The 27,476-nt window shown below is 41.4% G+C and overlaps 1 protein-coding gene across 4 annotated transcripts in view; it reads left to right on the forward strand.

The window, feature by feature from the left end:
- The window catches only part of LOC140917371 (glypican-5-like), a 609,804-nt gene that overhangs the window by 451,241 nt on the left and 131,087 nt on the right, over positions 1-27,476 (forward strand). For all 4 annotated transcript variants that reach the window (XM_073360049.1, XM_073360046.1, XM_073360047.1 and 1 more), the window contains one exon: positions 18,454-18,604. In XM_073360049.1, coding sequence (XP_073216150.1) covers positions 18,454-18,604 — 151 coding nt within the window. The remainder of the gene's footprint in view (positions 1-18,453; positions 18,605-27,476) is intronic.

Genomic DNA, 27,476 nt, shown 5'->3' on the forward strand with positions numbered 1-27,476 from the left:
CACAATATCACTGGATTCATCTGCTTGCAGTGCAAAGTAGCGACTCTTTTGTACTCTTGACAATAATTGCTGCTTTATATTTTCAGACATATCTGTGATTCTATGATGAACAGTGTTATTTGAAATATTGATATCTGTAGCTTTGCTAGCCTTGTCTCCAATCATCACTTGCACCATTACTTTGGCTGCAGGTTTTACTAATGTCTTGCCAATCACTTCAGCAGCTCCGGACTTTGCAATTAAGTACGCCACACTATATGAAGCTTCCAAAGCTTTCATATTTTCACCTCCCGTCACATTACAAATTGTTTTCTGGGACTTTTGGAGATCTTTGCACCTATTTTCGAAGAATTCTACAGGTTTTCCCTCATATTCTTTATGTTTGCTATCGAAATGGCCTTGTAGTTGGATGGTTTCATACTTTCATTTATGAGAGTCTCGTAACAAATCACACATTGTGGAACAGGCTCCACCTCATTGCCAGTCCACGAAAATCCCAGTTCAAGATATTCTTCAACATATTTGCGGGCTTTTTTCATTTTCTTTGCAGTTGATACATTCAATAAATTTATAGATGGTTCACACAGTTCACTAATTTTGTCATCACAATTGTCTGATGTAGCCATATCACTGCATTTTTCAGCATAATTATCACTAACATTTGTATTTCCTTCATAATTTTCTTTTCTACATTTCAAACTTCCCGTTTTTAGCCACCGACCCATTGTAAATAGGTTTAACAAAAACAAAAAGAGAAATTTTGTATATTAACACACACCAAGTATGTACTTGCTACGATCTTTAGATTACTATGAGTCATTATTGACTTTTATCTTTTATCCATCAGTATGACTTCTGCACATGCCACAAAGACAAGTGTATTGCCCGAGCCGCGGTAACACGCACGCGTGGTTTGCGTTGGCTCTGCTATGCTATTAGATGTTACTGAACACGTTATCGTATTAGTTACAATGTAAACCTGTCTGTATTTCTACTGTACAAGCGTACACCATTCTTATATATTAAATTTTAATAAATTGTTTTTTGCTGCTAAAAATAAACCTATGATAAAGTAAAATAAAAAATTCTTCCGCATACCCCTTGAAACCCTTTCATGTACCACCAGGGGTATGCATGCCACACTTTGGGAAACACTGCTCTACAGCAGGAGCTAAAAGTCAGCTGACTCTTAGCTAAGACTGTAGAGCAGACTCATTTTCTCTCTCTCTCTAAGTGGTCTTAGCGCCACTAGATGGGACAGAACACCACCCCCGGAAGGTGTGTGGGTTACACAATGCTAACCCTTTGTACTTCACTTGAAGTGAGTGCTACCTGTATTACAGCTAGTTAGCTTGGCTAATTAATACATAAGGTTGTTTATGTTAAAAAACCGCAAACACTTATCTTTCTTACTGCTATTTTTTCCACATTCATATCCAGAGAATGAGATGAATATTGCAACTGAAGAGCTCAGTTGATGGCATTTATTTTGAGGAAGCTAAACAGAGCCCTATCTGTGTTTTAACATTTGAGACATCACATTCAAAACCTGAGCACAGTGAATGGCAGCTTGTCGTGAGATGTTTGGATTGTTCTCTAGTCTTCCCAATGAAGCGTCCAGGTTTTCATACTGTGATGAAAATGATCTTCACTAACAGAGAGCTTGAAAACAGATAATTATCCAAGAACATGAAACAGAATTAACATGCAGTGGAGCATGGCATGAACATTTCCTTCAGCAAATAGAAAAGGTAATTGCTGTCTGTGTACAAAGCAACAAGAAAGGTTTGGCTCAGTTCCTTCAGCCAATTTAGAGAGGCCACTGTTTACTTACTTAACCCATAAAAACATGCAGCTTATCAAAAGGGTGCCATTCAAGGATTGATGGAGTGCAACCAGCCTGCTGATTGCAGGCACTTCTCATTTCACACTTCCTAAATCTGATCAAATAGAATGTTCTTGTCCTATTATTAGAACTCTAAAACCTAACAAGTCTGAGCTTTTAGTTAAACAGGGCAACCATATCCCAGGTTAACTGTGAACAATAATTAATAAATGCTGAGTCAAATTCTGACCTCGTGTGAAGCCCCACTCATTGCAATAGGATTACACAGATGTAACTGTGGACATACTTTGGTCCTGCCCATGCAGAAATTAGGCAATCTTGAAAATAATGTTCCAGTAGATTAAGCTAATCTGAGTGGTTCTGGTTTGTGATTTTAGAGGTTAAAAACAGTTGCAGAATAATAAAATCTAGCAAAATATGAAACAGATGTTAAAGAGAATGAAAATTGTAAAATAAACATAAAAATCCAGTTCAGTCAGGAACAAGAAATTGGCAAGTGTCACCGTCGAGGATGACATAAAATAAATACACGACACCTGTCCCTGTACTGAAGTTCTCAGTTTACAATTTTATCATAAATGTTACCTGAACATAACAGCTGATACCCAGCTGCAGTAAGTTCCTGCAGTTTTCTCTCAATCAATGTAGGGTAGAGTGTCTCTGTGCCCCAATCATCCAACACGATACGCTGATCTGTCATTCTGTGGGGTGCCTGACTAGGGTTGCCAGATGTCCAGTTTTCAACCGGACTTTCCAGTCGAAAGGGGACCTGTAAGGTGTCTGGTCAGAAGTACTGACTGGACATCAAAAGTCCAGTTGACACCTGGAGGGGCACTAGAATGGGGGTTGCTGCCTGCAAATGCCCCTGCCAGCATGGCCCGGGACATGGGGACCGGGAAGCACCAGGGCAGGAGACAGAGCACCGGAACCCCCATCAGCCCCTTCTCAGCCAAAGCTACTTCCCACCTGAATCTTGTGGGCAAGCAGCTTCTGCATCAGCTCCAAGCCCGGCTCTGAAGGCGGCAGGTGAGTCCTGAGGGAGTGGGCAACCGGCAGGGGCATGGGGGGGTGGGACGGGTGGAAATATAGTGTCCAGTTTTAAGAAATTGGAAATTTGGCAACCTTATGCCTCACACTTGTACCCAGGAATAAGAGTCACCTCAGCCAGAGATATTAACAACATCTGTCTAGCATACACAGGCATTCTCTCTCTCTCTTACACGCGCACACACACACACAAATTGGAGATGCTAACACCCTAGTTTTGAAGTCTTTAATCCTGTGATGCACTTATGTATGACCTATAGGAGTCTGAGCACCATCCACCAGTAGCCTGGATATTGGTACACTGACATGGGGACCTCTGCTCACCACTTGGCGGTGCCTCCCCTTGGCCACTCTGGGGATTGGCTCTTTCAGTCTGATGCCCTTCTTGTGGTTCCTCATCCCATCGTCTCACTCTCCTGGTCTGTGGCCCCCTTTCTTGCTCCTCAGGAGCTACAGTGCCTCATCTTCATGGCTTAGTCCTCCGGCCAAGTCACAAGAGTCCTCCCCTTCCAGGATAATATCAACAACTTCCTTGCCATCCCAGGCAGTCCTTAAGTCCACTGCCCTGGCTGGGACATTCCCTCAGTGGCTAGAATGCATTTTCCCAGACAGCCTTCAAGTTCACTGCCCAGATTGTGCCACTCACCCAGTGGCTGGTAGGGGAACCCAGGCCCACCTTCTACTCTCGGTTCCAGTCCAAGGCCCTATCTCCAGCAGCAAAGGTCTGGGCAACCACAAACCTCCCTGCCACTCCCCTGGACTACTTCCTACCTTGCCTATCCCAGGCTCACATTCTCCACCCTTCTAACCAAACCCCTTTCCTCTGGGTCTGCTAGACAAACCCATTCTCTTGGGTCCAAATCTCTTTCTCTCCCTTGTCCCAGGGAGAGTGACTGCAGCTGTACTCCATGCAGCCTCCTTTCTGCTACCAGCTCACATTGTTCCTGCACAGGTGAGCTTTCCTTGATTAGGGTTTTCCTCTCTGCCTAAATGTCCTCGGGTTTGCAGCCTAATAGGTTAATTGGCCCATCTGGCCTATGTTAACCCTTTCATGGTGTGTTTGGGAGGATGCCCCATCACATACATGCACCCCTATCATCACTGCTGAGGTGGCAGCATCGATCCTAAAGAAACATGCTCAGTCCATCCCCTTTGCTCCTTTCAGAGGTCTCCTTGGTACAGGGCACACTCTTCTGCCAACACAGCTCAAACACCTTGATGACCCAGAATGCCCAATAAAAATGCTATTGTGAATATGGCCCCCAAAATGGGGCACATATGCAGAACCCAACACATAAGTATCAGCATCAAGGGACCTAGCGGAATTATCACTCGGGGTAGAGCTCTTAGCCCACCCAACTAGCATCTTCTCACCAGCATCCCTTGCCAGGATCAGGAGAGCAGACTAGCTGTCATCAAAATGTGTCTGTGAGGTGAATCAAGGCCACTGAGTGGGACAGCCATAGCTAAAAGCAAATACTGAACAATCTCCTCTTGAAAGGAAGAAGGATATGTCTCATTGGTGACGTGACAGTGTATGTTGTTTCTTTTCTAAGACTCCCCATTCTCATTTCCCCAACACTCTGGTTTTTTTCCCAAGCTCTGTCACACTTATAGAAAAGTGGAAACACAAAATCATAGTTTTCTTTGTCTTTTAAAACAGGATGAATTTCATCCTCTAGAGGTGTAATGTATGAGTAGCTAAGATGTAAAAAAGTATGTCAGGTACTTATTTCTTCTTTTGAGACATGACTATTAAACTACTAACCAAATCAACCAAAATATGTCAGGTCTTTTCAAACCATTTTTCCTGCTCAGATAGAACTAGTGATTGTTTAGAGTTAATAGTAAAGCAATAGGAGATAAAATGTTCACTTCAGATCATTCAGAATTAGTGAATTACAGCTGATGGTTTGTAGGAATGGGGAGCGCAGCTATTATAGAGCTTCTGTTAATAACTCAAGAGATTCACAGAATTCACATTCCTATTTGTCTGTACATTTGAGTACAGTGTACATCTGTACAGTGTAAATCTGAGTAAAAATATTTGAGTAAAAATATTTCAAGGGCATCCCAAGATTTTTAGCTCATTAAACTAATCATACTATAAGCACTCTGCAAAAACATAGCATAAACATAGCCACTTTTAATAATGATCTGAGAGGAAAAAATTATAAAGCTAACCTCAAAAATAGAGCTATCCTGAACTGTAGAACAAGGCAAATCTCCTAAAGCCAATTTAGATTCCTGATGAAATAAGCCTATTACATCAGATAGAAAAAGTAATTTTTATTTAACCTGTTTACTCTGGGATATAGGTCTCCCATTGACTATGCACATTCTAGAAGACTTTGGGAAGTGAAGTAGAATGAGTGGGCAAAAAGCAAAATTAGAGGAAGGAAACACAGGGTAAATGGAAAGTATTCAAAGATAAATTAATGTTGCCATAGCTGTAAGTGTTTTCTCTAGCAATCAACATACTAGAAAGTCCATTTGCATAAACCAGGAAGTGCAAAAAACTAATCACAGGTAAGAAAGACATGAAAGTCCAAAACCTCAAGTACAAAGGACTGAATAGATTACAAAGTGAAGTTAAAGATGTAAAACAGCAGGGAAGCAGTTATTTGTGGAGAATGAAAGAAAGATTACAAGAGAGATTTGAAAAATGATTAGGAGCTAAAATTAGTTGAAGGAATCAGAATGTTCTTTAAAACATGAGAAGAGTAATTTAATGACTTACGATAGACACAGTTAAACAAAAACAAGAACAACTTCAAAAAAACACCACCAACTAACTAAATCCATTATTTGTCCTGAGAATGGGGAGAGAAATGCAAGAAAGATAACAAATTTCCCAGGAGATGAATAAATAGTGTTGAAGGGGCTCAGAATCACAGCAGAAGAGTTGATCAAGTAACGAAAACACTTAACATTGACAAAAATTCGTAGAACAGATTGAACCCTTTCTAGAATTCTTATAAGGGAGTAAGCAAAAAGATGGGAAGAAGAAACACACAATATACTGTAGAAACAGGTCTTGTGGTGTTTCACTGGTAATTAAGAGACAGGCAAGAGAGAAATAATTTCAGGCCTGTAACCTTCACTTAAGCACTGAGAAAAATACTGGTTTCACAAATCAAGACAAAAATTGCAATATACTGTAAAATAATGAATGTATTACAAAAGGGCCGAGACTGAACCTTCCTTTTTCACAGATATCATTTACCTCTGCATTTATGTTCCTGCAATATCAAATGTAGGTGTAAATGTAGGAGTCGTTTGGTCATCTAACTTGCAGATTGTACCTACAATTAGGTAAAGATATAGAATTGCCACCGTAATTCAACTGAGGGTGCAGGTTGGATTCCCTTTTGAAAGTTTATCCTTAATTCCTAAAATTTATTACCATCGATTTACAGAAGGACAACCACTGACATAAAATTCTTTAGAATTGTTTAAAGCAATAACGAAAACTTGAATTGGTGGGAGCCAAAATTATGAATTATCTATATCTTAGTAAAATGTGGTCACATGCAATGTTAGTAAATGGGTGTAGGAGAAAAGATAAGAATATAAGAACGGCCAGACCAAAGGTGTCAGACCAAAGGTCCATCTAGCCCAGTAGCCTGTCTTCTGACAGTGGCCAATGCCAGATGCCCCAGAAGGAATGAATAGAACAGGTAATAATCACGTGATCCATCCCCGTCGCCCATTCCCAGCTTCTGGCAAACAGAGGCTAGGGACACCATCCCTGCCCATCCTGGCTAATAGCCATTGATAGACCTATGCTCCATGAATTTATCTAGTTCTTTTTTGAACCACGTTATAGTGTTGGCCGTCACAACATCCCTCTGGCAAGGAGTTCCACAGGTTTACTGTGGCATTGTGTAAAGAAATACTTGCTTTTGTTTGTTTTAAACCTGCTGCCTATTAATTTTATTTGGTGGCCCCTAGTTCTTGTGTTATGAGAAGGAGTAAATAGCGCTTCCTTATTTACTTTCTCCCCACCAGTCATGATTTTATAAACCTCTATCATATCCCCCTTAGTTGTGTCTTTTCCAAGATGAAAAGTACCAGTCTTATTAATCTCTCCTCACACGACAGCCATTCATACACCTAATCATTTTTATTGCCCTTTTCTGAACCTTTTCCAGTTCCAATATATCTTTTTTGAGATGGAGCGACCACATCTGCACAAAGTATTCAAGATGTGGGCATACTGTGGATCTATATAGAGGCAATATGATATTTTCTGCTGTATTGTCTATCCCTGTCTTAAAGATTCCCAACATTCTGTTCGCTTTTTTGGCTGCCGCTGCACATTGAGTCAATGTTTTCAGAGAACTATCCACAATGACTCCAAGATCTCTTTCTTGAGTGGTAACAGCTAATTTAGACCCTATCATTTTATATGTGTAGTTGGGTTATGATTTCCCATGTGCATTACTTTGCATTTATCAACATGGAATTTCATCTGCCATTTTGTTGCCCAGTCACCCCGTTTTGAGAGATCCTTTTGTAGCTCTTCGCAGTCTGCCTGGGCCTTCACTATCTTGAGTAGTTTTGTATCATCTGCAAATTTTGCCGCCTCACTGTTTACCCCTCTTTCCAGATCATTTATGAATATGTTAAATAGGACTGGGCCCAATACAGACCCTTGAGGGACAGCACTATTTACCTCTCTCCATTCTGAAAACTGACCATTTATTCCTACCCTTTGTTTCTTATCTTTTAACAATCCATGAGAGAACCTTCCCTCTTATCCCATGACTGCTTACTTTGCCTAAGAGCCATTGGTGACAGACTTTGTCAAAAGCTTTCTGAAAATCTAAATCTAAAAATGCTTGAATAGATAAAGAATTGGGTTGGTTATTGTAGACTTAGGTCAACTTGTAAGTGGAGCAATTCAGGGTGAATTGAGGTGGATAATGGAGTCCACAAAGATCAGCACTAGAACCAATTTTGTTCACATTTATCATCCTAAATTGTCTAGAAGAGAGAACATTTGATGAAATTTGCTGATGAAACAAAACTAGTGGGAAAAAAGTTAAGTAGAAAGGAAAAGGCATCAAAATGCAAAATTACTTGCATGACCTAGGGACACTGGCAGAGAAGTGACTTACAAAATTCACCATAAACAAATGAAGGTGATTAGACTGGGATAAAACTTGACCTTAGCAAAGCTTTTGATACGGTCTCCCATAGTATTCTTGCCAGCAAGTTAAAAAAGTATGGATTGGCTGAATGGACTATAAGGTGGATAGAAAGCTGGCTAGATTGTCAGGCTCAATGGGTAGTGATCAACGGCTCAATGTCTAGTTGGCAGCTGGTATCAAGAGGAGTGCCCCAGGGGTCAGTCCTGGGGCCAGTTTCATTTAACATCTTTATTAATGATCTGGATGATGGGTTAATTGCACCCTCAGCAAGTTAGGTAAACTGACTTTTAAACTGAAGGTAGAGGTAGATACGATGGAGAGTAGAGATAGGGCCCAGAGTGACCTAGACAAATTGGAGGATTGGGCTAAAAGAAATCTGATGAGGTTCAACAAGGACAAGTGCAGAGTTTTGTACTTAGGAAGGAAGAATCCCATGCACTGCTACAGGCTGGGGACCAACTGGCTAAGCAGAAGTTCTGCAGAAAAGGACCTGGGGACTACAGTGGACGAAAAGCTGGATATGAGGCAGCAGTATGCACTTGTTGCCAAGAAGACCAATGGCATATTGGGCTGTATTGCCAGCAGATGAGGGAAATGATTATTCCCCTCTATTAGGCACTGGTGAGGCCACACCTGAAGTATTGCATCCAGTTTTAGTCCCCACACTACAGAAGGGATGTGGACAAATTGGACAGAGTCCAGCGGAGGACAACGAAAATGATCAGGGGGCTGGGGCACATGACTTACGAGGAGAGGCTGAGGGAACTGGGGTTATTTAGTCTTCCGAAGAGAAGAGTGAGTGAGGGGGGATTTAATAGCAGCCTTCAATTACCTGAAGGGGGGTTCCAAAGAGGATGGAGCTAGGCTGTTCTCAATGGTGGCAGATGAGAGAACAGGAAGCAATGGTCTCAAGTTGCAGTGGGGGAGGTCTATATTGGATATTAGGAAACACTATTTCACTAGAAGAATGGTGAAGCACTGGAATGGGTTACCTAGGGAGGTGGTGGAATCTCTATCCTTAGAGGTTTTTAAGGTCCGGTTTGACAAAGCCTTGGCTGGGATGATTTAGTTGGGGTTGGCCCTGCTTTGGCAGTTGGGGTAGGACTATATGACCTCCTGAGGTCTCTTTCAATTGTAATATTATATGATTCAATGATTCTAAAACCTAAGAAAAGTATATCTACCTATAGTGGTCAGAACACTAAGCAGAAAGGCTTTGTGGGGAGTGGGGAGAAGACATGAATGAAATTCTAAAACCATTGAAAGCGCTCAACCAAATTTAATGAAGTATGCATAACAATTTGATTAGATTATTTTAGTATTGTATAGGTGAAACCCGATTTGTTATGCCAGGGTTACTGTGAGGAATTGGGTAAATAGAGCAGAAGGAAACCAGAATGATACCTAGGAGTCTCTGTTGTTCAAAAAGGTTATACATTTTTATTCTTTAGGTAAAAATTAACATAAGAGGGCCCCTTATTGAGGTATTCTCATCTCTGAAGGGACTAGAGAAGGGAAGTGCAACTAGCCTTTTGGAGTTAGTGTGAGATACAAGCATGACGGAGAGCAGACTGAAGAAAATGCCTGACTAGAGACTGAAGAAAAAGAAGAGTTTTGCTTCTTTATGCTGAAAGAAAGAAAAGGACTGCACAGAGTAAATGTGAATGGCAGAAACAAGAGCAAACAGTTTTATGAGGGGATTAAGTGCACATATGGAGGGAAATTGACTATACATGTCATCTCAAAGGAGAGGGTGCACTTAGAATAAGTATATGTGGCTGTTATGTCCTAAAATTTCTTATGTTCCTATTGTTTTGTGAATTGACAGAGCATCTGCTCAGTCACCAGGCATCAGTAAAATCCAGCTCTTTATGTACAGCACTAATTTTGTCAGTTCTTATGAAAAAATACAGACAATTGGCTAAGAAAGCAGCGTATTGTTTCATTCTGCTGTAGTCATTTCTGACCTAATAAGCATTTAGAAAGGACTTTTTTTAATGAAACACTGAGCAGACTGAGAAAAAATACTTATATTCTAACAGGAAGGATTGAGTCATTTGTGACTTTATTTTCCAGAGTAGGCTTTTTTACATTGTTCGTGCAAAATTCATTGTCTCTGAAGATAATGATATGTATTTCATCAGAACAGTTTTGGAAAAAAATTGTTTGTCAGCCTCTTTAGACAGGATCATGTTTTGCCTTCAGTTACTAAATGATGTATATCTTATGTCTGTCTTGATGTCTATGAAAACATCGCAAGTGAGAGATGTCTTGACTCATACTCTTTTTAATTGATTAACAGGTGGACTACTGTCAAGTTTATTCAGTTCATAGCAATGGCCATCTTTTTGGAATATAAAAATATTCATACTGAAGTACATCATAGAGGAAACAGACCACTTGGGAAACAATTAACATGTAGGAGTCCTCTTTGAATATTCCAAGCACTCACCTTTAGGAGATGTTATCCTATGGTATCCATATGGTATCCTCATAGCTTTTCCATTGCCATGTTCACTGATCTGATAAACTTGAAAGTATGGTGCAAAATATAATTTTAAAAAAACCTATTTTCTAATTAAATGAGCCCTTGTTATTCTATTTTGCTGAATTCTTACCTCAGATACAAATACAATAGTTACACTTTTACAGAATCGTATCTCAAGGAGCTATACAGCTATTAATTAATCAGAAGGGGCATTCACAAAATTGATGCTCGAGTGGGAATGCTGCCGTTGTACAAAAAGTGTTTGAGACTAAATCTGTATTCGACCATGCCCTGTGGCCAAAGATCAAGAGACTGAATTAAGGTTTGGCCCATAGTGGGAGATTTGGGCCCTTTGTGTCACATAACATTTGGAACAAGCATGGTGAACCACATTTCCTGCGTATAATACACTCCAGGCATTTGCTGGAATGAACAATATACCTTGTCAGCGGTGTATTTAATTCAGAGCTTCCTGGTTACATATGATTTTACACACATTTCAGCTAAATCAAATGCAAAGCAATCTATTCAGGAATATTGTGTAGGTTCTCAACACTCTTTAGAGGACCATGGGCTTGATCCAAAGCTCATAGTCAGTGGAAAGACTCCCATTAACATCAAGGGGTTTTACATTAGGCCTTATTCATGTTGCCTTTTAATGAGCAAAAGATATAATATGGATACTTCATACCCACCTGCTGGTGGTCAGTCTGTCAAGTCTCATAAAGCAAGCAGGACTGGAGCTGTTCATTACAGGGTTGGTCTTTTAATTAAGTCAGTACGGAACCAGTGGCCCAGAATAGCATTAGAAAGCACTATGCTTTTGGAAGTGCTATCTTTTGGATGAAAAAATTGAAGTCATAAAGTCTATGCTCCTGTTAAAACTCCCATGATGTTTTCTACAAGGGTAAAGATTTAGATCCTGTGCCCTGGCACAAATCCAAAGGGATTATTGCATTTCTTCTACCAAAAATCCAGTTCTGCTGTTTCAGTTGGATAAGGTACTGCATTCTTCACTTCTGGTCCTGAACTACTGTGCAGGGCTCCTGCTCACTGTTTAAGCAGCCAGAGGTGGCGGTGGTTGGGGTTCAGTGATGGTTTAATTGATCTGCATGTGTATTGATAGATAGCTAGTACGGTCAGTAAAGTTATACCACATTGAACTATTTTGTTGAAAGTGTGAAATAAATGCCAGTTATTGATCCAGATCAGTCTCTTCCATGGTAACAGATGGGGAGGAGACTATGGCGGAGAATCCAGTTGGAGAGGTTCTCTCCATGTTGGTCCATTAGGGAGTGGAATTTGTCCTTCCTCCACCTCACAGAAAAGACCATGGGGGTTGATGCCTCCAAATTTTCAGAATTCCTCAGCTCCATTGCATGTCAGGACCATCAGGGCAAAAGCCTTGGTACTACATATTAGCTCTAGCCCCTAGTGGAAGCTCCTCTCATAGCCTGGCAGCACGGCTCCATTGGAACAAAGCACAAGTGACCACCCCTGACCTGGCTGCCTCCAGAACCTACAAAAAACACACAAAAAGATAATAAGACTGCATAATCCTTTTTGCATAAGATCCACAAGGAAGATAATGTCCATTGCCACACCCATCCCTCCCTGCCAGTTCCCTTTCCAGACTGCCTCCTTCCATTTCTCTTTGCATATTCTCAAACCTCTGGAGGAGATGGGCTGGCCCTGCAGAAGCAGCTAAGTCCACTTCTGTGCAGTAGGGGAGATCTGCATGCAGAAGAGGCCCTACATGCATACATCTGGGGGAGATAATCTGAGTCTTTATTATGCAATAAGTATTTCAGGAGTAATAAAGTTGCTACTCCTGTACATGTTAAATCTATTTTTAATTTTGGTTAACTGCACCAGTACACCAACCATAATCCAGCAATAGTCAATATTTTCATTAATGACTTGGATAATGGAGTGGGGAGAGTATGTGTATAATATTTGTGGATGATATCAGGATGAGAGAGATTGTAAGCACTTTGGAAGACAGACTTAGAATTCATAGGTGGCGCGTGGCTCTGGCATTTGGGGAGGCCGGTGCAAGCAACGGAAGCTCCCCCAGCATCCAGACTCTGGCCCCACCCCCTCTCGGCCTCCTCCCACCCATGCTTCGCCCCAGGTCCCACCTCCGCTCTACCCCAGGTCCCGGTCCCATTCAGCCCCTCCCCACTCAGCCCCGCCACTGTCGCTCGCTCCTCTCCTCGGCCGCAAATGGGACCATGGGGGAAAAGTGTGGGTGCGGCCACGGCCTAGGCGTCCCCTCCATGCTCTCAAAGGCGGTGGGTCGGAGGCTGTTTGCGGAGGCTTAGCCTCCCCGGCCTATTATACCCATGTTAGAATTCAAGAAGACCTTGATACATTGGAGAATTGGTCTGAAATCAATAAGATAAATATGGTACTTTGCATTTGTCTTTACTGAATTGTAGGAAAGAAAAAACAATTGCTCAACCTCAACATGGGGAATAACTGGCTTGGGAGTAGTCCTGCTGAAGAGGATCTGGGGTTATGGTAGATCACAAATTGAACGTGAGCCAACAATATGATGCAGTTGCACAAAAGGCTAATGTCATTGTAGGGTGTATTAAGAGAAGTGTAATTGTTCCACTCCACTTGACACTGGTGACATAATTGTTCTGCTGTACTTGACACTGGTGAGGCCTCAGATGGAGTATAGTGTCCAGCTTTGTGTGCCACTCTTTAAGAAAGAGGTGGACAAATTGGAGAGAATCCAGAGGAGAGCAACACAAATGGTAAAAGGTTTGGAAAACCTGACGTATGAGAAAAAATTAAAAAAACAACAACTGTCTTGTAGTCTTGAGAGAAGAAGACTGAGGGGGGATCTGATGACAGGCTTCAAGTTTGTTAAGGGCTGTTATACAGAGGTTGATAATCAACTGATCTCTGTGCCTACTGAAGGTAGGACAAGAAGTAATGGATTTAATTTGCAGCAAAAAGATTTAGGTTAGATAGTATGAAAAAAAATTATGTATAAGCTAGTTAATCATAGAATCATAGAATATCAGGGTTGGAAGGGACCTCAGGAGGTCATCTAGTTCAACCCCCTGCTCAAAGCAGGACCAATCCCCAATTAAATCATCCCAGCCAGGGCTTTGTCAAGCCTGACCTTAAAAACTTCTAAGGAAGGAGATTCTACCACCTCCCTAGGTAACGCATTCCAGTGTTTCACCACCCTCTCAGTGAAAAAGTTTTTCCTAATATCCAACCTAAACCTCCCCCACTGCAACTTGAGACCATTACTCCTTGTCCTGTCCTCTTCTACCACTGAGAATAGTCTAGAACCATCCTCTCTGGAACCACCTCTCAGGTAGTTGAAAGCAGCTATCAAATCCCCCCTCATTCTTCTCTTCTGCAGACTAAACAATCCCAGTTCCCTCAGCCTCTCCTCATAAGTCATGTGTTCCAGACCCCTAATCATTTTTGTTGCCCTTCGCTGGACTCTCTCCAATTTATCCACATCCTTCTTGTAGTGTGGGGCCCAAAACTGGACACAGTACTCCAGATGAGGCCTCACCAATGTCGAATAGAGGGGAACAATCACGTCCCTCGATCTGCTGCAATGCCCCTACTTATACATCCCAAAATGTCATTGGCCTTCTTGGCAACAAGGGCACACTGCTGACTCATATCCAGCTTCTCATCCACTGTCACCCCTAGGTCCTTTTCCGCAGAACTGCTGCCTAGCCATTCGGTCCCTAGTCTGTAGCTGTGCATTGGATGCTTCCGTCCTAAGTGCAGGACCCTGCACTTATCCTTATTGAACATCATCAGATTTATTTTGGCCCAATCCTCCAATTTGTCTAGGTCCCTCTGTATCCTATCCCTGCCCTCCAGCGTATCTACCACTCCTCCTAGTTTAGTATCATCCGCAAATTTGCTGAGAGTGCAATCCACACCATCCTCCAGATCATTTATGAAGATATTGAACAAAACCAGCCCCAGGACCGACCCCTGAGGCACTCCACTTGACACCGGCTGCCAACTAGACATGGAGCCATTGATCACTACCCGTTGAGCCTGACAATCTAGCCAACTTTCTACCCACCTTATAGAGCATTCATCCAGCCCATACTTCTTTAACTTGCTGACAAGAATACTGTGGGAGACTGTGTCAAAAGCTTTGCTAAAGTCAAGAAACAATACATCCACTGCTTTCCCTTCATCCACAGAACCAGTAATCTCATCACAGAAGGCAATTAGATTAGTCAGGCATGATCTTCCCTGGGTGAATCCATGCTGACTGTTCCTGATCACTTTCCTCTCATGTAAGTGCTTCAGGATTGATTCTTTGAGGACCTGCTCCATGATTTTTCCGGGGACGGAGGTGAGGCTGACTGGCCTGTAGTTCCGAGGATCCTCCTTCTTCCCTTTTTTAAAGATTGGCACTACATTAGCCTTTTTCCAGTCATCTGGGACTTCCCCCGTTCGCCACGAGTTTTCAAAGATAATGGCCAATGGCTCTGCAATCACAGCCGCCAATTCCTTTAGCACTCTCGGATGCAACTCGTCCGGCCCCATGGACTTGTGCACGTCCAGCTTTTCTAAATAGTCCCTAACCACCTCTTTCTCCACAGAGGGCTGGCCATCTACTCCCCATGCTGTGATGCCCAGCGCAGCAGTCTGGGAGCTGACCTTGTTAGTGAAGACAGAGGCAAAAAAAGCATTGAGTACATTAGCTTTTTCCACATCCTCTGTCACTAGGTTGCTTCCCTCATTCAGTAAGGGGCCCACACTTTCCTTGGCTTTCTTCTTGCTGCCAACATACCTGAAGAAACCCTTCTTATTACTCTTGACATCTCTTGCTAGCTGCAGCTCCAGGTGCGATTTGGCCCTCCTGATTTCATTCCTACATGCCCGAGCAATATTTTTATACTCTTCCCTGGTCATATGTCCAACCTTCCACTTCTTGTAAGCTTCTTTTTTATGTTTAAGATCCGCTAGGATTTCACCGTTAAGCCAAGCTGGTCGCCTGCCATATTTACTATTCTTTCGACTCATCGCGATGGTTTGTCCCTGTAACCTCAACAGGGATTCCTTGAAATACAGCCAGCTCTCCTGGACTCCTTTCCCCTTCATGTTAGTCCCCCAGGGGATCCTACCCATCCGTTCCCTGAGGGAGTCGAAGTCTGCTTTCCTGAAGTCCAGGGTCCGTATCCTGCTGCTTACCTTTCTTCCCTGTGTCAGGATCCTGAACTCAACCAACTCATGGTCACTGCCTCCCAGATTCCCGTCCACTTTTGCTTCCCCCACTAATTCTTCTCGGTTTGTGAGCAGCAGGTCAAGAAAAGCTCCCCCCTAGTTGGCTCCTCTAGCACTTGCACCAGGAAATTGTCCCCTACGCTTTCCAAAAACTTCGTGGATTGTCTATGCACCGCTGTATTGCTCTCCCAGCAGATATCAGGAAAATTAAAGTCACCCATGAGAACCAGAGTTAAGCTTTGGAATAGGCTTCTAAGGGAGTCTGTGGAATCCTCATCATTGGAGGCGTTTAAGAACCGGCTGGACAAACACCTGCCAGGGATGGTCTAGGTTTCTTTGGTCCTCTTTTAGCATTTGGGGCTGGACTAGATGACCTCTCAAAGTCCCTTCCAACCTTATTTTTCTATTATTTCTATGATTTCCCAAAGCACGGGACATGCAATTGATAGGTAGGGGCAAAGGACATGAAAATGTCCTTGGGTATATGCATCTTTCCTGTGCCCTGTTTCAAGGCACTGAGTCAGGGGACCAAAGGTCACATGGCAACAGCCCAGAGGTGGGGCTTACTATAAGAGGGAGCCTTTTCAACCAAAGGAGAAGGAGACTTGGCTGGGGTCCTTGCTACACCAGCTGGGAGATACTGTAGGTGTAGATGTCTCTGCTGGGAAAGACTTTAGGAAAGAGGAGGTTTGGGGGAGGAACTGTAGAATGTGGGGAGGAGGGCTAATAGATGTGTATATAAGTTGCCATTGGGCTGTTTTCCTGAAGGGAAGGCAGGACATCGCATTCAGTAGTCTGGGAAATGCGGCAGTGCACCCATGGTTGAACACAGAGCTCATTTCTCTACCCTTCTCCAGGACAGCTGAGCACACATCATTCGGTTATTCACTTTTGAGTCATGAGTGCTGAATGAAATCAATTTGAAAAAGAGTTATTACCTTAACAGGCAGTAAACCTTTCTGCCTTGACTGCAAACAATCATTAAAAGCCTTTATTAAATTTTGCATCTGTTCTGTTCACCACTTAGCCATTTCTTTTCATTCTGAAGGATTATAACCAAGAATGAATGAGTCTCCTCCAAGATGGTCAGGACACAATAAATCTATGAAGTAACTAAATAATCCTTTCCTCCACATACACAGATTTATTTTTTACATTTGCTAAAAATATTTGCTCTCTTACTTCCCCATGACATCAGGCTTTCAGCCTGTGAATAATGATGCTCGACATCAGGCAGCTTGTTAAAAAAAATATCCAACAACAATTGGACAGTGTTCAATGCCTTTCCCAACTAAAATCCATATTCCTCTCCCTCACAAACTCATCTTCCCACTGCAGTGCAGTGATGTGTGCATTTCAGAATAACCAAAATGGACAATTTCAGGTAAAGGGTAAATTAGCCAGGTTCTCCCCAGTACGAGGTAGCAACTATTGTTCGCTAGAACAGGACCCCTAGGCACAGTGAGACATGCGTTTGTCAGACTGCATTATTATGGAAGCTCGTTGTATTTGAAGAGGAATGTGAAAACAATTCAAGAGTTCCTGGTGGTGGAAAATGCTGCGGCCTTCCTCTTCTGCCATTTAGGTCTCCGTTAGTGTGTCAAGCCTTAGCTCCAGTTTCTCGGCTGGCTCCCACGCCATTTCCACTGCCAGATTGATCTGTCCTGATCTTCAAAGCTGTAAATATATCAGATCAGGTCCCAGCTATATTAGAGACCTCATTTCCATCTTCAGACTGCCAAAACCACAGCCCGGAATGATGTATGTGAGGGCTAAGGACAAGGCATTCTCAGTTGAGGGGACCCGACCATGGAATTAACTAACTTCCAAGAGGAGATTAGAGAAATCCAGAGTGGCCAAGTTTAGGAAACACTGCCAAACTTCCTTATTGTGAGAGCTTTTCCAGCATAACCAGAATGACATTCACAGCATCAGCTACAACCTTCTTCCCTTCTAATTACCAAAGAAAAAGCTTTACCCCAAACAGGGAGAAGAGCTGGCCACTTAGGCTGCCATTGAAAACAAGTTTTAATGGTGGTCTAGACCTTTGTGATGACACATTTGTGTTTCTTACATTGTAAAGTATGACAAATGGGGATGGCATATAAAGCTCAAAAAAGGTTTGTTTTATAGCAAATACAGTACTTCAGCTAGCATGAGCTAATGCCGTGAATTCAGAGTGACTCCAGAAACAGCTTGTTTTTATTCTATAGTAATTCCAAGAAATTTGTTTCAGTCAAATGTTTTGCTGATTCAAGTTAAAGTGAAGTGCACAATTTGCAGTCTGCACAGGCTTTGGACCTGATCTTGTTAACTGCTCAATGCCCTAAAAATCCTACCTTAAGGCCCAATCCTTTAAGATACTAGGGCCCTCATGTATGAGGTATTAAATGCCTGCAACACCTCTGTGATGACCCTGCCCCTCATCCAGGAAGCTTTACTGTTGACTTCATATGAAAATAACCCAAAACATTGCACTAACCGTATGGTGAAATATAACATTGTTAATATAACATTTTTAATATAAAAGGGTGAAATATAACATTTTTAACAACAGAATCAGACCCACAGTATTTCAGAACCAAGGGTCCTCGGCCCCTTATAAAATCAGGCTCTTTGTCATTTGCACCTTGAATTGTGTGAAGACACTAAATTTCATTGTGACTTGTTTTCTTGTCTTTTAGCTGGATACAGGGAAGACAAAATTGAAGTTGGAACGTTGGGCTTCCAGGGAAAGTGGCAGTGGGGGCTGGAAAAGTGAAGCAATGGAATCAAGCGGGGACTGTGATGATGAGGATGGATGTCAAGGATCTGGTGACAGAATTCACACAGCAGGTAAATGCAGGGAAAATGTTCTCTGAATATTCATTCACATTTTAAAGCAGGTTTCAGCTTAGTGTTTTGGAGCCTTTCCATGAACATGGGTAAAGAAAAACAGGATGCTTGTGGAAAGTGAATTTAAACTTATATCTCAAATATTTGCTGAAAGTGAATTTCAAAATTCCATGTTGGATTGTAAATCTGAAATTTGCGTTGTGTTGGTGACTTACATAATCAAGTTTTTAACAAAAGAAGAGGCACTAGACAACTAACCAAAACAACATAACTTGCAAAGTTGAAATACCGAACATTTGCAACTGCAGCAGGTTGAAAAAATGTCAACTTTTTTTCTGTGGAAACTGAAACCTTTAGCAGAAATGTATTGATTTTGAGGGGAAAAAAAGGGTTTTCATGACCCCCACCGAATGGTCAATAACCTAGCATTTAGAAAACTCACCTGAGATGTAGAAGACCCAGGTTCAAGTCCTTGCTCTGGTGGGTTGGTTGTGTGTGTCTGTGTGTTTCTCATGTCTTTTCACAAAGAAATTTCAAAAGGTCTCATTTTTGTTCGTCAGAATGAAAAAAAATGTCAAAACCTTTAAATTTTTCCTGATACAAAAATTGCTGCTTTTAGCCAGCCCTATTTCCAACAAATTTTTGGTGAGGTATTCAGATGTGGAGAAAAGTGTGTTTATTAAAATCAGAAATAATTTGAATAACAAATAAATGTAGAGATTTTCCATATTCTTCTCACAAATATTTTATAAACAAAGGTTGGGAAACATAGATGAATACATTATCAATTAAAAATTATTTGCTCATCGATTAGTAATTTATTGTTTTTGTATTGTATCTGACTTGTGAAAAGACTTCTTCTAGATGCCCCAGATGCAGGAGATTATAGCGATTAAAGTTTTAAGTAATATGTTTTTTGTCTTCATGTGGTACATTATAAACAATAGCCAGGTGCTAAATCATTTTCAGTTGATAATTAAACTATTTATATATTGTAGTATTGCCAAAATATACAATGGCTCTTTTGTAGTTAGAGTTCAAAAATAAAAAAATAGAAGCTTTTGAAATTTGGTTTATTGTTAACTTTAGTAATGTGAAATAAGGAAGCAACATAATGTCTCCTCCTTCCTTTTAGCAATCGGTTGAAATAAAATTATTTATGATGAGATGGTTGTGGATTAAAAAGAATTAAATTTGCATAATTAGCTCTCCCATTGATTTGGCTGGGATTATATCAACTAAAAATATAATTACAATTAATTTGACCAAATGCTTTGGATTCAGAACAGTAAGAGTAGCTATTCCTTCTTGTGAAAACTGTAATAGTGTTTTATAATTAATATATTATATTGTATGCAGGTTACTAGCAGTAAATTTGTTTGGCATATCTAGATGCAATTAAGTGATAAAATGAGATTAGTCTCATTACAAAACGCCTTTGCTTTAGTAGAATGTTAAAATATAAAAACACTTCAATTTAATTTAATTTCCTCTTGGTATGTGTCTTTAAACTATGGTGCTTTTTAATTGCAAAGTTACATTACACAACTTGAGATCTACCAAGAGTGCTCTGATTATTGCTTTGTAGATATGCAGTGCAAGAAATTTAGCTCACTTGAGAACTTCTAGTGGCAAAGCCTGAATAGGAGCCTGATCCAAAGCCCACTGAACTCAATGGGGGATCTTCCCATTGACTTCAGTGGGCTTTGGATCAGGCCTTAAATGACAACTCTAAAGTATCAGTCTCAATGAATGGTGTTGCATGTGATTAAATGTAATAAAAAGGGCTTTCAAAGGGTAAACGTCTTTGGCAGAGCAATAATAATAATGATGATGATTTTAACACCAGGTCTATGCAGAAGTCTCCCTAAAGAGGACATATCTAAGTATCTGACTCTGAAATGATGAAACCAGTATCCAGCACAGTACACTAAAATAGTCATCATTTATTTAAAATCGATATGAAAATAATTTACAAACATTGTGCTTACAGTCATGCTCTATAGATTGAGAAGCATTGCTGCTGTGAAGCATAGTGTATGGATTACTTACAAATATTTTTTTGCAATACTATTGAACCATCCTTCCCTACCTTCCTACCAACAAAAACAATAAATCCCCAAAGCACATGGATTTCACCAGCATCTAGATTACCTGCTTCAACATATTCAACTGTAGGCCGACTAAAAGTCTCCCTGACCAAATGTCATTATCTTCCCCAGTTCCCACTTTCTCTAGAAAGCGAGTTAGAGACCAGATCCTGATCTGGTTTAAATGTTTGTATTTATATTGATTTTGATTTACTCTATCTGAGGATCTGATCCCATGCTTATATATTCCAATTCTGCACTCAGATATTCATAGACAGCTCCTCAAGCTTTTATGCATAACCAACCAATATCAATATATTTCACAGTTGTCTGTCTGCACTTTTCAAATCCTGAAGTTTTGTTTGCCATTTTTCAGCTATCTAGAATCTTTTCTGAATGTCAGTTAAATTCCCCAGTTCCCTTCATCTCTTCCATTAAGATTTGTACCTGAATACAGTATTATGTAGTGCTCGTATTTTGTTTTTGGCAGTTGCATATAAGCCTTTTATAGTCAAATCCATTATTAGCTCTAAAGACCACTACTTATACATTTAAACATACTATATTTAATTATATAGCCCGTACCACATGTGTTTACTCAGATGACTTCATACCACTGAGATAAACAAGTTCTGAAGAATTATATATGGTTATGAAGTGGATCACTGACCACAGGTGCCGCCTAGTGGTCAGGCAGGGTGTGGCAGGTTCTCTCTATTAACATATTAACATCTGCTTTGGTCCTGCAGTGTCCTGCCTCTTCTGTAACTCATCCCTCTGAGCAGGTCCCATGATTATGTCCATCCCTTTCAGGGTATATAAAAAGTCCAGCAACAGGGTAGCCCTTTGGGTTAGGCAAGGGGTCTCTGGATCTCTGCCTAGGTTGAGGTCTGAGGATCTTGAACCTTCTGTCTTCAGGGCCTTCTCTCCTCTAGACTCCCAGTATTAGGGGTAGGCTTCTGCCTTCGGCACCTCCTAAGGGTTATTATGGGAACCCGGTCCCACCCTCTCCATTGGGTATCCACTAAAGTGCCGTACTTCTGCCTTCCTGGAGCACTTCCTGCCAGACCCTCTTTCCCAACAGGAAAAGTAAAGACATTAAATCAAAGAAAGTCTCAGACCTTCTGAGAATCACCAGTCTCTTCTCTGGGGTTTGGCAACATCATGACAGCCAGGACTCCAGAGCTCAGGGTGCAAGTCAGTTCATCTCCATTGTCTGATGCCCTGCCACATTGGCCTGTTCTTCTTTCTAGCTCTTCCTCCAAGCCATGCATGCTTTGCAAGTGGGTGGGGTAGGGCTGCCTGGGTCCAGACTAGCTGCTTAACTCCTTCCTTACTGGTGCGGGGTCACAATGATGAAATCCATTAAAAAGTTAACATTTTCCAACCATTACCACTTACCACAGGTATCTCACGTTCCAAGTATAGGGGAACGCTGTGGAAATAGCACTGTGACTCAGATAGCACCATATAGTAACTGTTGACATGTACTGACACTTTAACGACAATGCCTATTGATTGTTTGTGACCAAGGCTTTGCAAAGAAAGAATTAGAAAGAAGAAAGTAATCCAAGTAAATGTCTAATAGGGAGGGGAAAACTTACTGTCAGGTCTGAGACCATTCAGAACATGTAGGTTTCTAGGTGTAGGTGTAAACCAACATCCGTCCAACAGGTGTTCGGCACTCTGTCCCCAGTCCAGCAGCACAGTCAGGGACCTGCTTAGCTTCAAGCATGTGAGTAGTCCTATTGATTTCAATGCAACTACTCATAAGCTTGTAGTTAGCACATCTTTAAGTGCTTTGCTGCATTGGGGAGAGTGCTTGGCACCCTGCAGAACTGAGCCACAAAAGTGCATATCAGAGGCTGGATTGGCCCCTGGCAATCCAGCCCAAGTAAGGGACACAAGAGTGACAAGTAAGGGACAAGAGTGACTGTAAGTCGCAGTCGGGTCCTTCTTTTCCCTTACTTTGGGGAGAAAGAAAGATGTGTCTGTCCTTGTGCTAGTGGAGCTGTGCTGGCCAGCACACTCTGGGGCTCAATCAGCCAAGGCCCAACTAGTCTCTGCACACCTGCATGGATGGGGAGTAACAGCTGGTGGTGGTTGCTCTCCCCTGTGTGCAGGGTCTAGCAATGCAGGTAGCCCATGCAGGGCACTGAGGGGGCATAAGGAGACCCTGTTACTCCCCCAAACAGGAACATTAGCAGGCTCACAATTGAGCCTTACAGGAGCATAGAAACTCTAGTCAGGGTATTCATCATCTTGTTACCCATGAACTAAAACTAACCTGTTCAGTACCTGCACATTGGAGCCTTTGGGTCAGATTGGTCCCTGCATGAAAATAACCCACATCAGGGACTAGGAATGCTGCTCCCAAACAGAACAAGCTAGGTGTTCACCTTCCACCTCCCAAAAAGCCTTGAAACACTGGATCTCAGAAATGAAGACATATTGTACCTTTGCACTAGCTGTTTGCACCCCACGGACCCTCTTCCAGAACTGTGCTTCCCCATCAATTGCTACTCCTGCAGCTCCACCCCAAAAAGGAGGGAGTCATGAAGTGCAAGGGGAGGAAGAGCCTGAATAATGCTGCCTCTTAGGAATGACAAACGTTCATCAATAAGCCAAAATTGTATCTGATACAGCAAGCATTGAACAAATGAGCAAATGCTGCAATATCTGGATGGTCAGCAGGCTTTCAACAGTGAATAGAGAGTGTTCAATGAGTTTCTTCACCCAGCTATCTATTCAGATACATGATTTTGACAAACATTTATCAATACAATACTAACCATTTTCTTTCACAACTCTTTTTTCTAACTACTTGTAATACTGCTAAGCTTCTCTTCTTTGATAAGCCTTCTCCTGATGGTATATCCTTCCTGTTGTCACATTTCTTCTCATCATCTTAAAGATACCTGGCATTTTACTTCATTATAGCATTCAGGCTGAGTTATTATCTTGGGACGTAGTTCCAATCCTTGCTTCCTACATGACTGTTTAGATGGAGGACCCTTGCTCCCCCCACTCCCCTGCCCCTGTCTTCTCCAAGTATTATAACTTATAGTAGTTTATCTGGTTATACATTTTCTCTTGAGGGCACATGAGCAGGTTTTTCCCCCTGAGAACATCCTTTCTTTTTAAATGCAAAGAAAATAACTTGTTTTTTCTTTTGATAACTTCTGCCTGATTTGTATCAGATCTCAACAGCTATTGAAGGTTAATGTATTTTTCTCATTGTTCATGAATTCTCTCATCATCAGATTTTCTTTTGCATATCAGGATCCTTTTGTCCTTTATGATGTCCTTATCCTCCTCATTTCTCTGTCTTTTCTAAATATCAGTGTACTGTACAAATTGTCATCTTAACCATACTTCATTCCCATTCACCATGTTATACTTGTATTTATCTAAATATGTAATTCTACAGCTGCTGATTTGTGTAATTATTATTATCATCTCAGAATATTGATGGAATATCTGCTGGCAGCCAGCCCACACATCAAATTCTCATCTCCACATGTCTTCAGTTCCATTGCTGATTATCCCAGATGGTGTCAATATTGCATTTTCTCAGCTCTTCTGTTCTCCTGCCCTTTGAATCCTCTACATCACACACCATCCCTGTGTTACTGGCTTTCTTTATTAATTTTAGGTATCCTTTATTCCATGAGATATTGTGTTTCCTACTGAGTTTTTACTACATTCACTATTTCCTTTATTGTTATACCATTGTAAGTGGCTCATCCTGTTCAAAAAACTGCAAAACAATTTAATTCTCTATTTAATATTTATTTTGAGGAAGGCTCACTGGTTTCAAACTTTAATTTTTGTCATCTCCGTTTGTTGGTGAAGAGGGGTTACCTGTTTCCAACTACAGCATAAACATGGCCTACCAGTTGCCCTTTAACACTATGGACTGAAACATTTGTCTCAAAGTCAGACGCAACTGAGTCTGTATTCTACTTAGGAGAGACTTGAGAGAAGGGGGAGGAATAAGAAGGGGCAGAGAAAAAAATGCATTAAAAATCAGTGTGAAAAAATGGAGCCAAGATGGAGGGAAATAAACAAATACAGAAGATCAGATTCTGATTCCAAGTACTTTAGATTGACGCTGCTATAACTTCATTATCTCAGTGGTGTTAATCAGGAGATGTTCAGAGAGCAATTCAGAGAAAAGGAACAGAAAAGAGAAATGAAAAATTCTAATGAAAAATCATTTTTGCACACAAGATTTTCCCAGGCCTATTTGTGAAATCTATGTTAAAGTCTGCTAAGTTACAGTAAAGATAATGTGTTGTCATTAGGGAAACATTCATAGGAGCCTGATTTACACTGAAAAGCATGAGAACGGGGGTGATCATTCTTAACTCCTTTTCCTTTCTTAACATTCACATAACTAGGGATTTGGAGACATTGGGAAATGAAAGTAATAGTGTCTGATTCACTTACTTTGGATTTACAATGGTGTAACTGAGATCAGAGTTTGCCCCATAATAGTCACTTTCATATCTGGACAAATAAGAGAGACATGAATAGTTGCCAGGCCAAATAATTGAGTTACTGAGTGATGTAGATCTTCGTCTCTAATAATATACAGCTGATTGAGTGCCCATGTCCTCTCATAGGAGTTTTCTCCTAACTTTAGTTATAACAGTGGGAAGAATGAGCTGAGCCAAAGAAGACTAAAGCTACTACTGTTAAATAACTTTGGCATCATCTCTGTTCAAAAAGGAGCAAAGATAATTCATGAAGTTTAATTTTCCCTCTCATAGATTCATAGATTCATAGATATTTAGGTCAGAAGGGACCATTATGATCATCTAGTCTGACCTCCTGCACAATGCAGGCCACAGAATTTCACCCACCACTCCTAAAAAAGACCTCACACCTATATCTGTGCTATTGAAGTCCTCAAATTGTAGTTTGAAGACCTCAAGGAGCAGAGAATCCTCCAGCAAGTGACCCGTGCCCCATGCTACAGAGGAAGGCGAAAAACCTCCAGGGCCTTCCAATCTGCCCTGGAGGAAAATTCCTTCCCGACCCCAAATATGGCGATCAGCTAAACCCTGAGCATATGGGCAAGATTCATCAGCCAGATACTACAGAAAATTCTTTCCCGGGTAACTTGGATCTTACCCCATCTAAAAACCTCTCATAAGATCTATGTAAATTGCAGCAAATTAGTGTTCACTTTAGCTGGGCTTAGGAATAATTAAAAGGTAAGAACATTTCAGGTACTTATAGTGTAAACCTTCAAATGCACTGTAGAACAAGGGTGAAGTAAGCAAAGGGGAGATTGAGGTCAGAACATTTGGGGTTTGTCTATTTGGAATAAACCTATATAAACAAACAGTGATCAGAGACACTACGGTAGATCATTTTGAAGACTTTCTGTCTGAAATAGTACCATTAATCCTGAGTCCACTGAAGACTTTATATTGCAATACATTTTACTAACTTTAGCTTGTCACTGGTATTTGATTTGATTACTTTACAAAGAAATGATTATTTAAATACATACATGTCAGGGATTTGTTTTGTAAATAGCCCTGTGTTGGAAGCTCCCCAAACTAATTTTCTGCTCAACTCCCTGTCAGACATTTTTTACAGTGCTATGTCACAAATACTCATTTTTAAAAGAAAAATCATCTTGGCATGGAGCTATGAAGCTACTGATAGAAATGAGGGAGCCAGAATGAGAAGGTGCATGCACTGAGAAGGCGTAGCCTGATGGTATGTGGTAGCTAGAGATGCGTGGAATCCAAACTCTATAGAAAACTAATCTTACTAAACATCAGAAGCTGTGTTCATAGAATTGTAGAATATCAGGGTTGGAAGGGACCTCAGGAGGTCATCTAGTCCAACCCCCTGCTCAAAGCAGGACCAATCCCCAACTAAATTATTCCAGCCAGGGCTTTGTGAAGCCTGACCTTAAAAACCTCAAAGGAAGGAGATTCTACCACCTCCATGGGTAATGCATTCCAGTGCTTCACCACCATCCTAGTGAAAAAGTTTTTCCTAATATCCAACCTAAACCTCCCCCACTGCAACTTGAGTCCATTACTCCTTGTTCTGTCATCTGCTACCACTGAGAACAGTCTAGAGCCATCCTCTTTGGAACCCCCTTTCAGGTAGTTGAAAGCAGCTATCAAATTCCGCTGCCCCCCATTCTTCTCTTCTGCAGACTAAATAATCCCAGGTCCCTCAGCCTCTCCTCATAAGTCATGTGTTCCAGTCCCCTAATCATTTTTGTTGCCCTTCGCTGGACTCTTTCCAATTTTTCCACATCCTTCTTGTAGTGTGGGGCCCAAAATTGGACACAGTACTCCAGATGAGGCCTCACCAATGTCGAATAGAGGGGAATGATCACATCCCTCGATCTGCTGGCAATGCTCCTACTTATACAGCCCAAAATGCCGTTAGCCTTCTTGGCAACAAGGGCACACTGTTGACTCATATCCAGCTTCTCGTCCACTGTAACCCCTAGATCCTTTTCTGCAGAACTGCTGCCTAGCCACTTGGTCCCTAGTCTGTAGCGGTGCATAGGATTCTTCTGTCCTAAGTGCAGGACTCTGCACTTGTCCTTGTTGAACCTCATCAGATTTATTTTGGCCCAATCCTCTAACTTGTCTAGGTCCCTCTGTATCCTATCCCTGCCCTCCAGCATATCTACCACTCCTCCCAGTTTAGTGTCATCTGCAAACTTGCTGAGGGTGCAATCCACTCCTCCTCCAGATCATTAATGAAAATATTGAACAAAACCGGCCCCAGGACTGACC

This window comes from Lepidochelys kempii, chromosome 9, assembly GCF_965140265.1.
Source record: "Lepidochelys kempii isolate rLepKem1 chromosome 9, rLepKem1.hap2, whole genome shotgun sequence".
Taxonomy (NCBI): Eukaryota; Metazoa; Chordata; order Testudines; family Cheloniidae; genus Lepidochelys; species Lepidochelys kempii.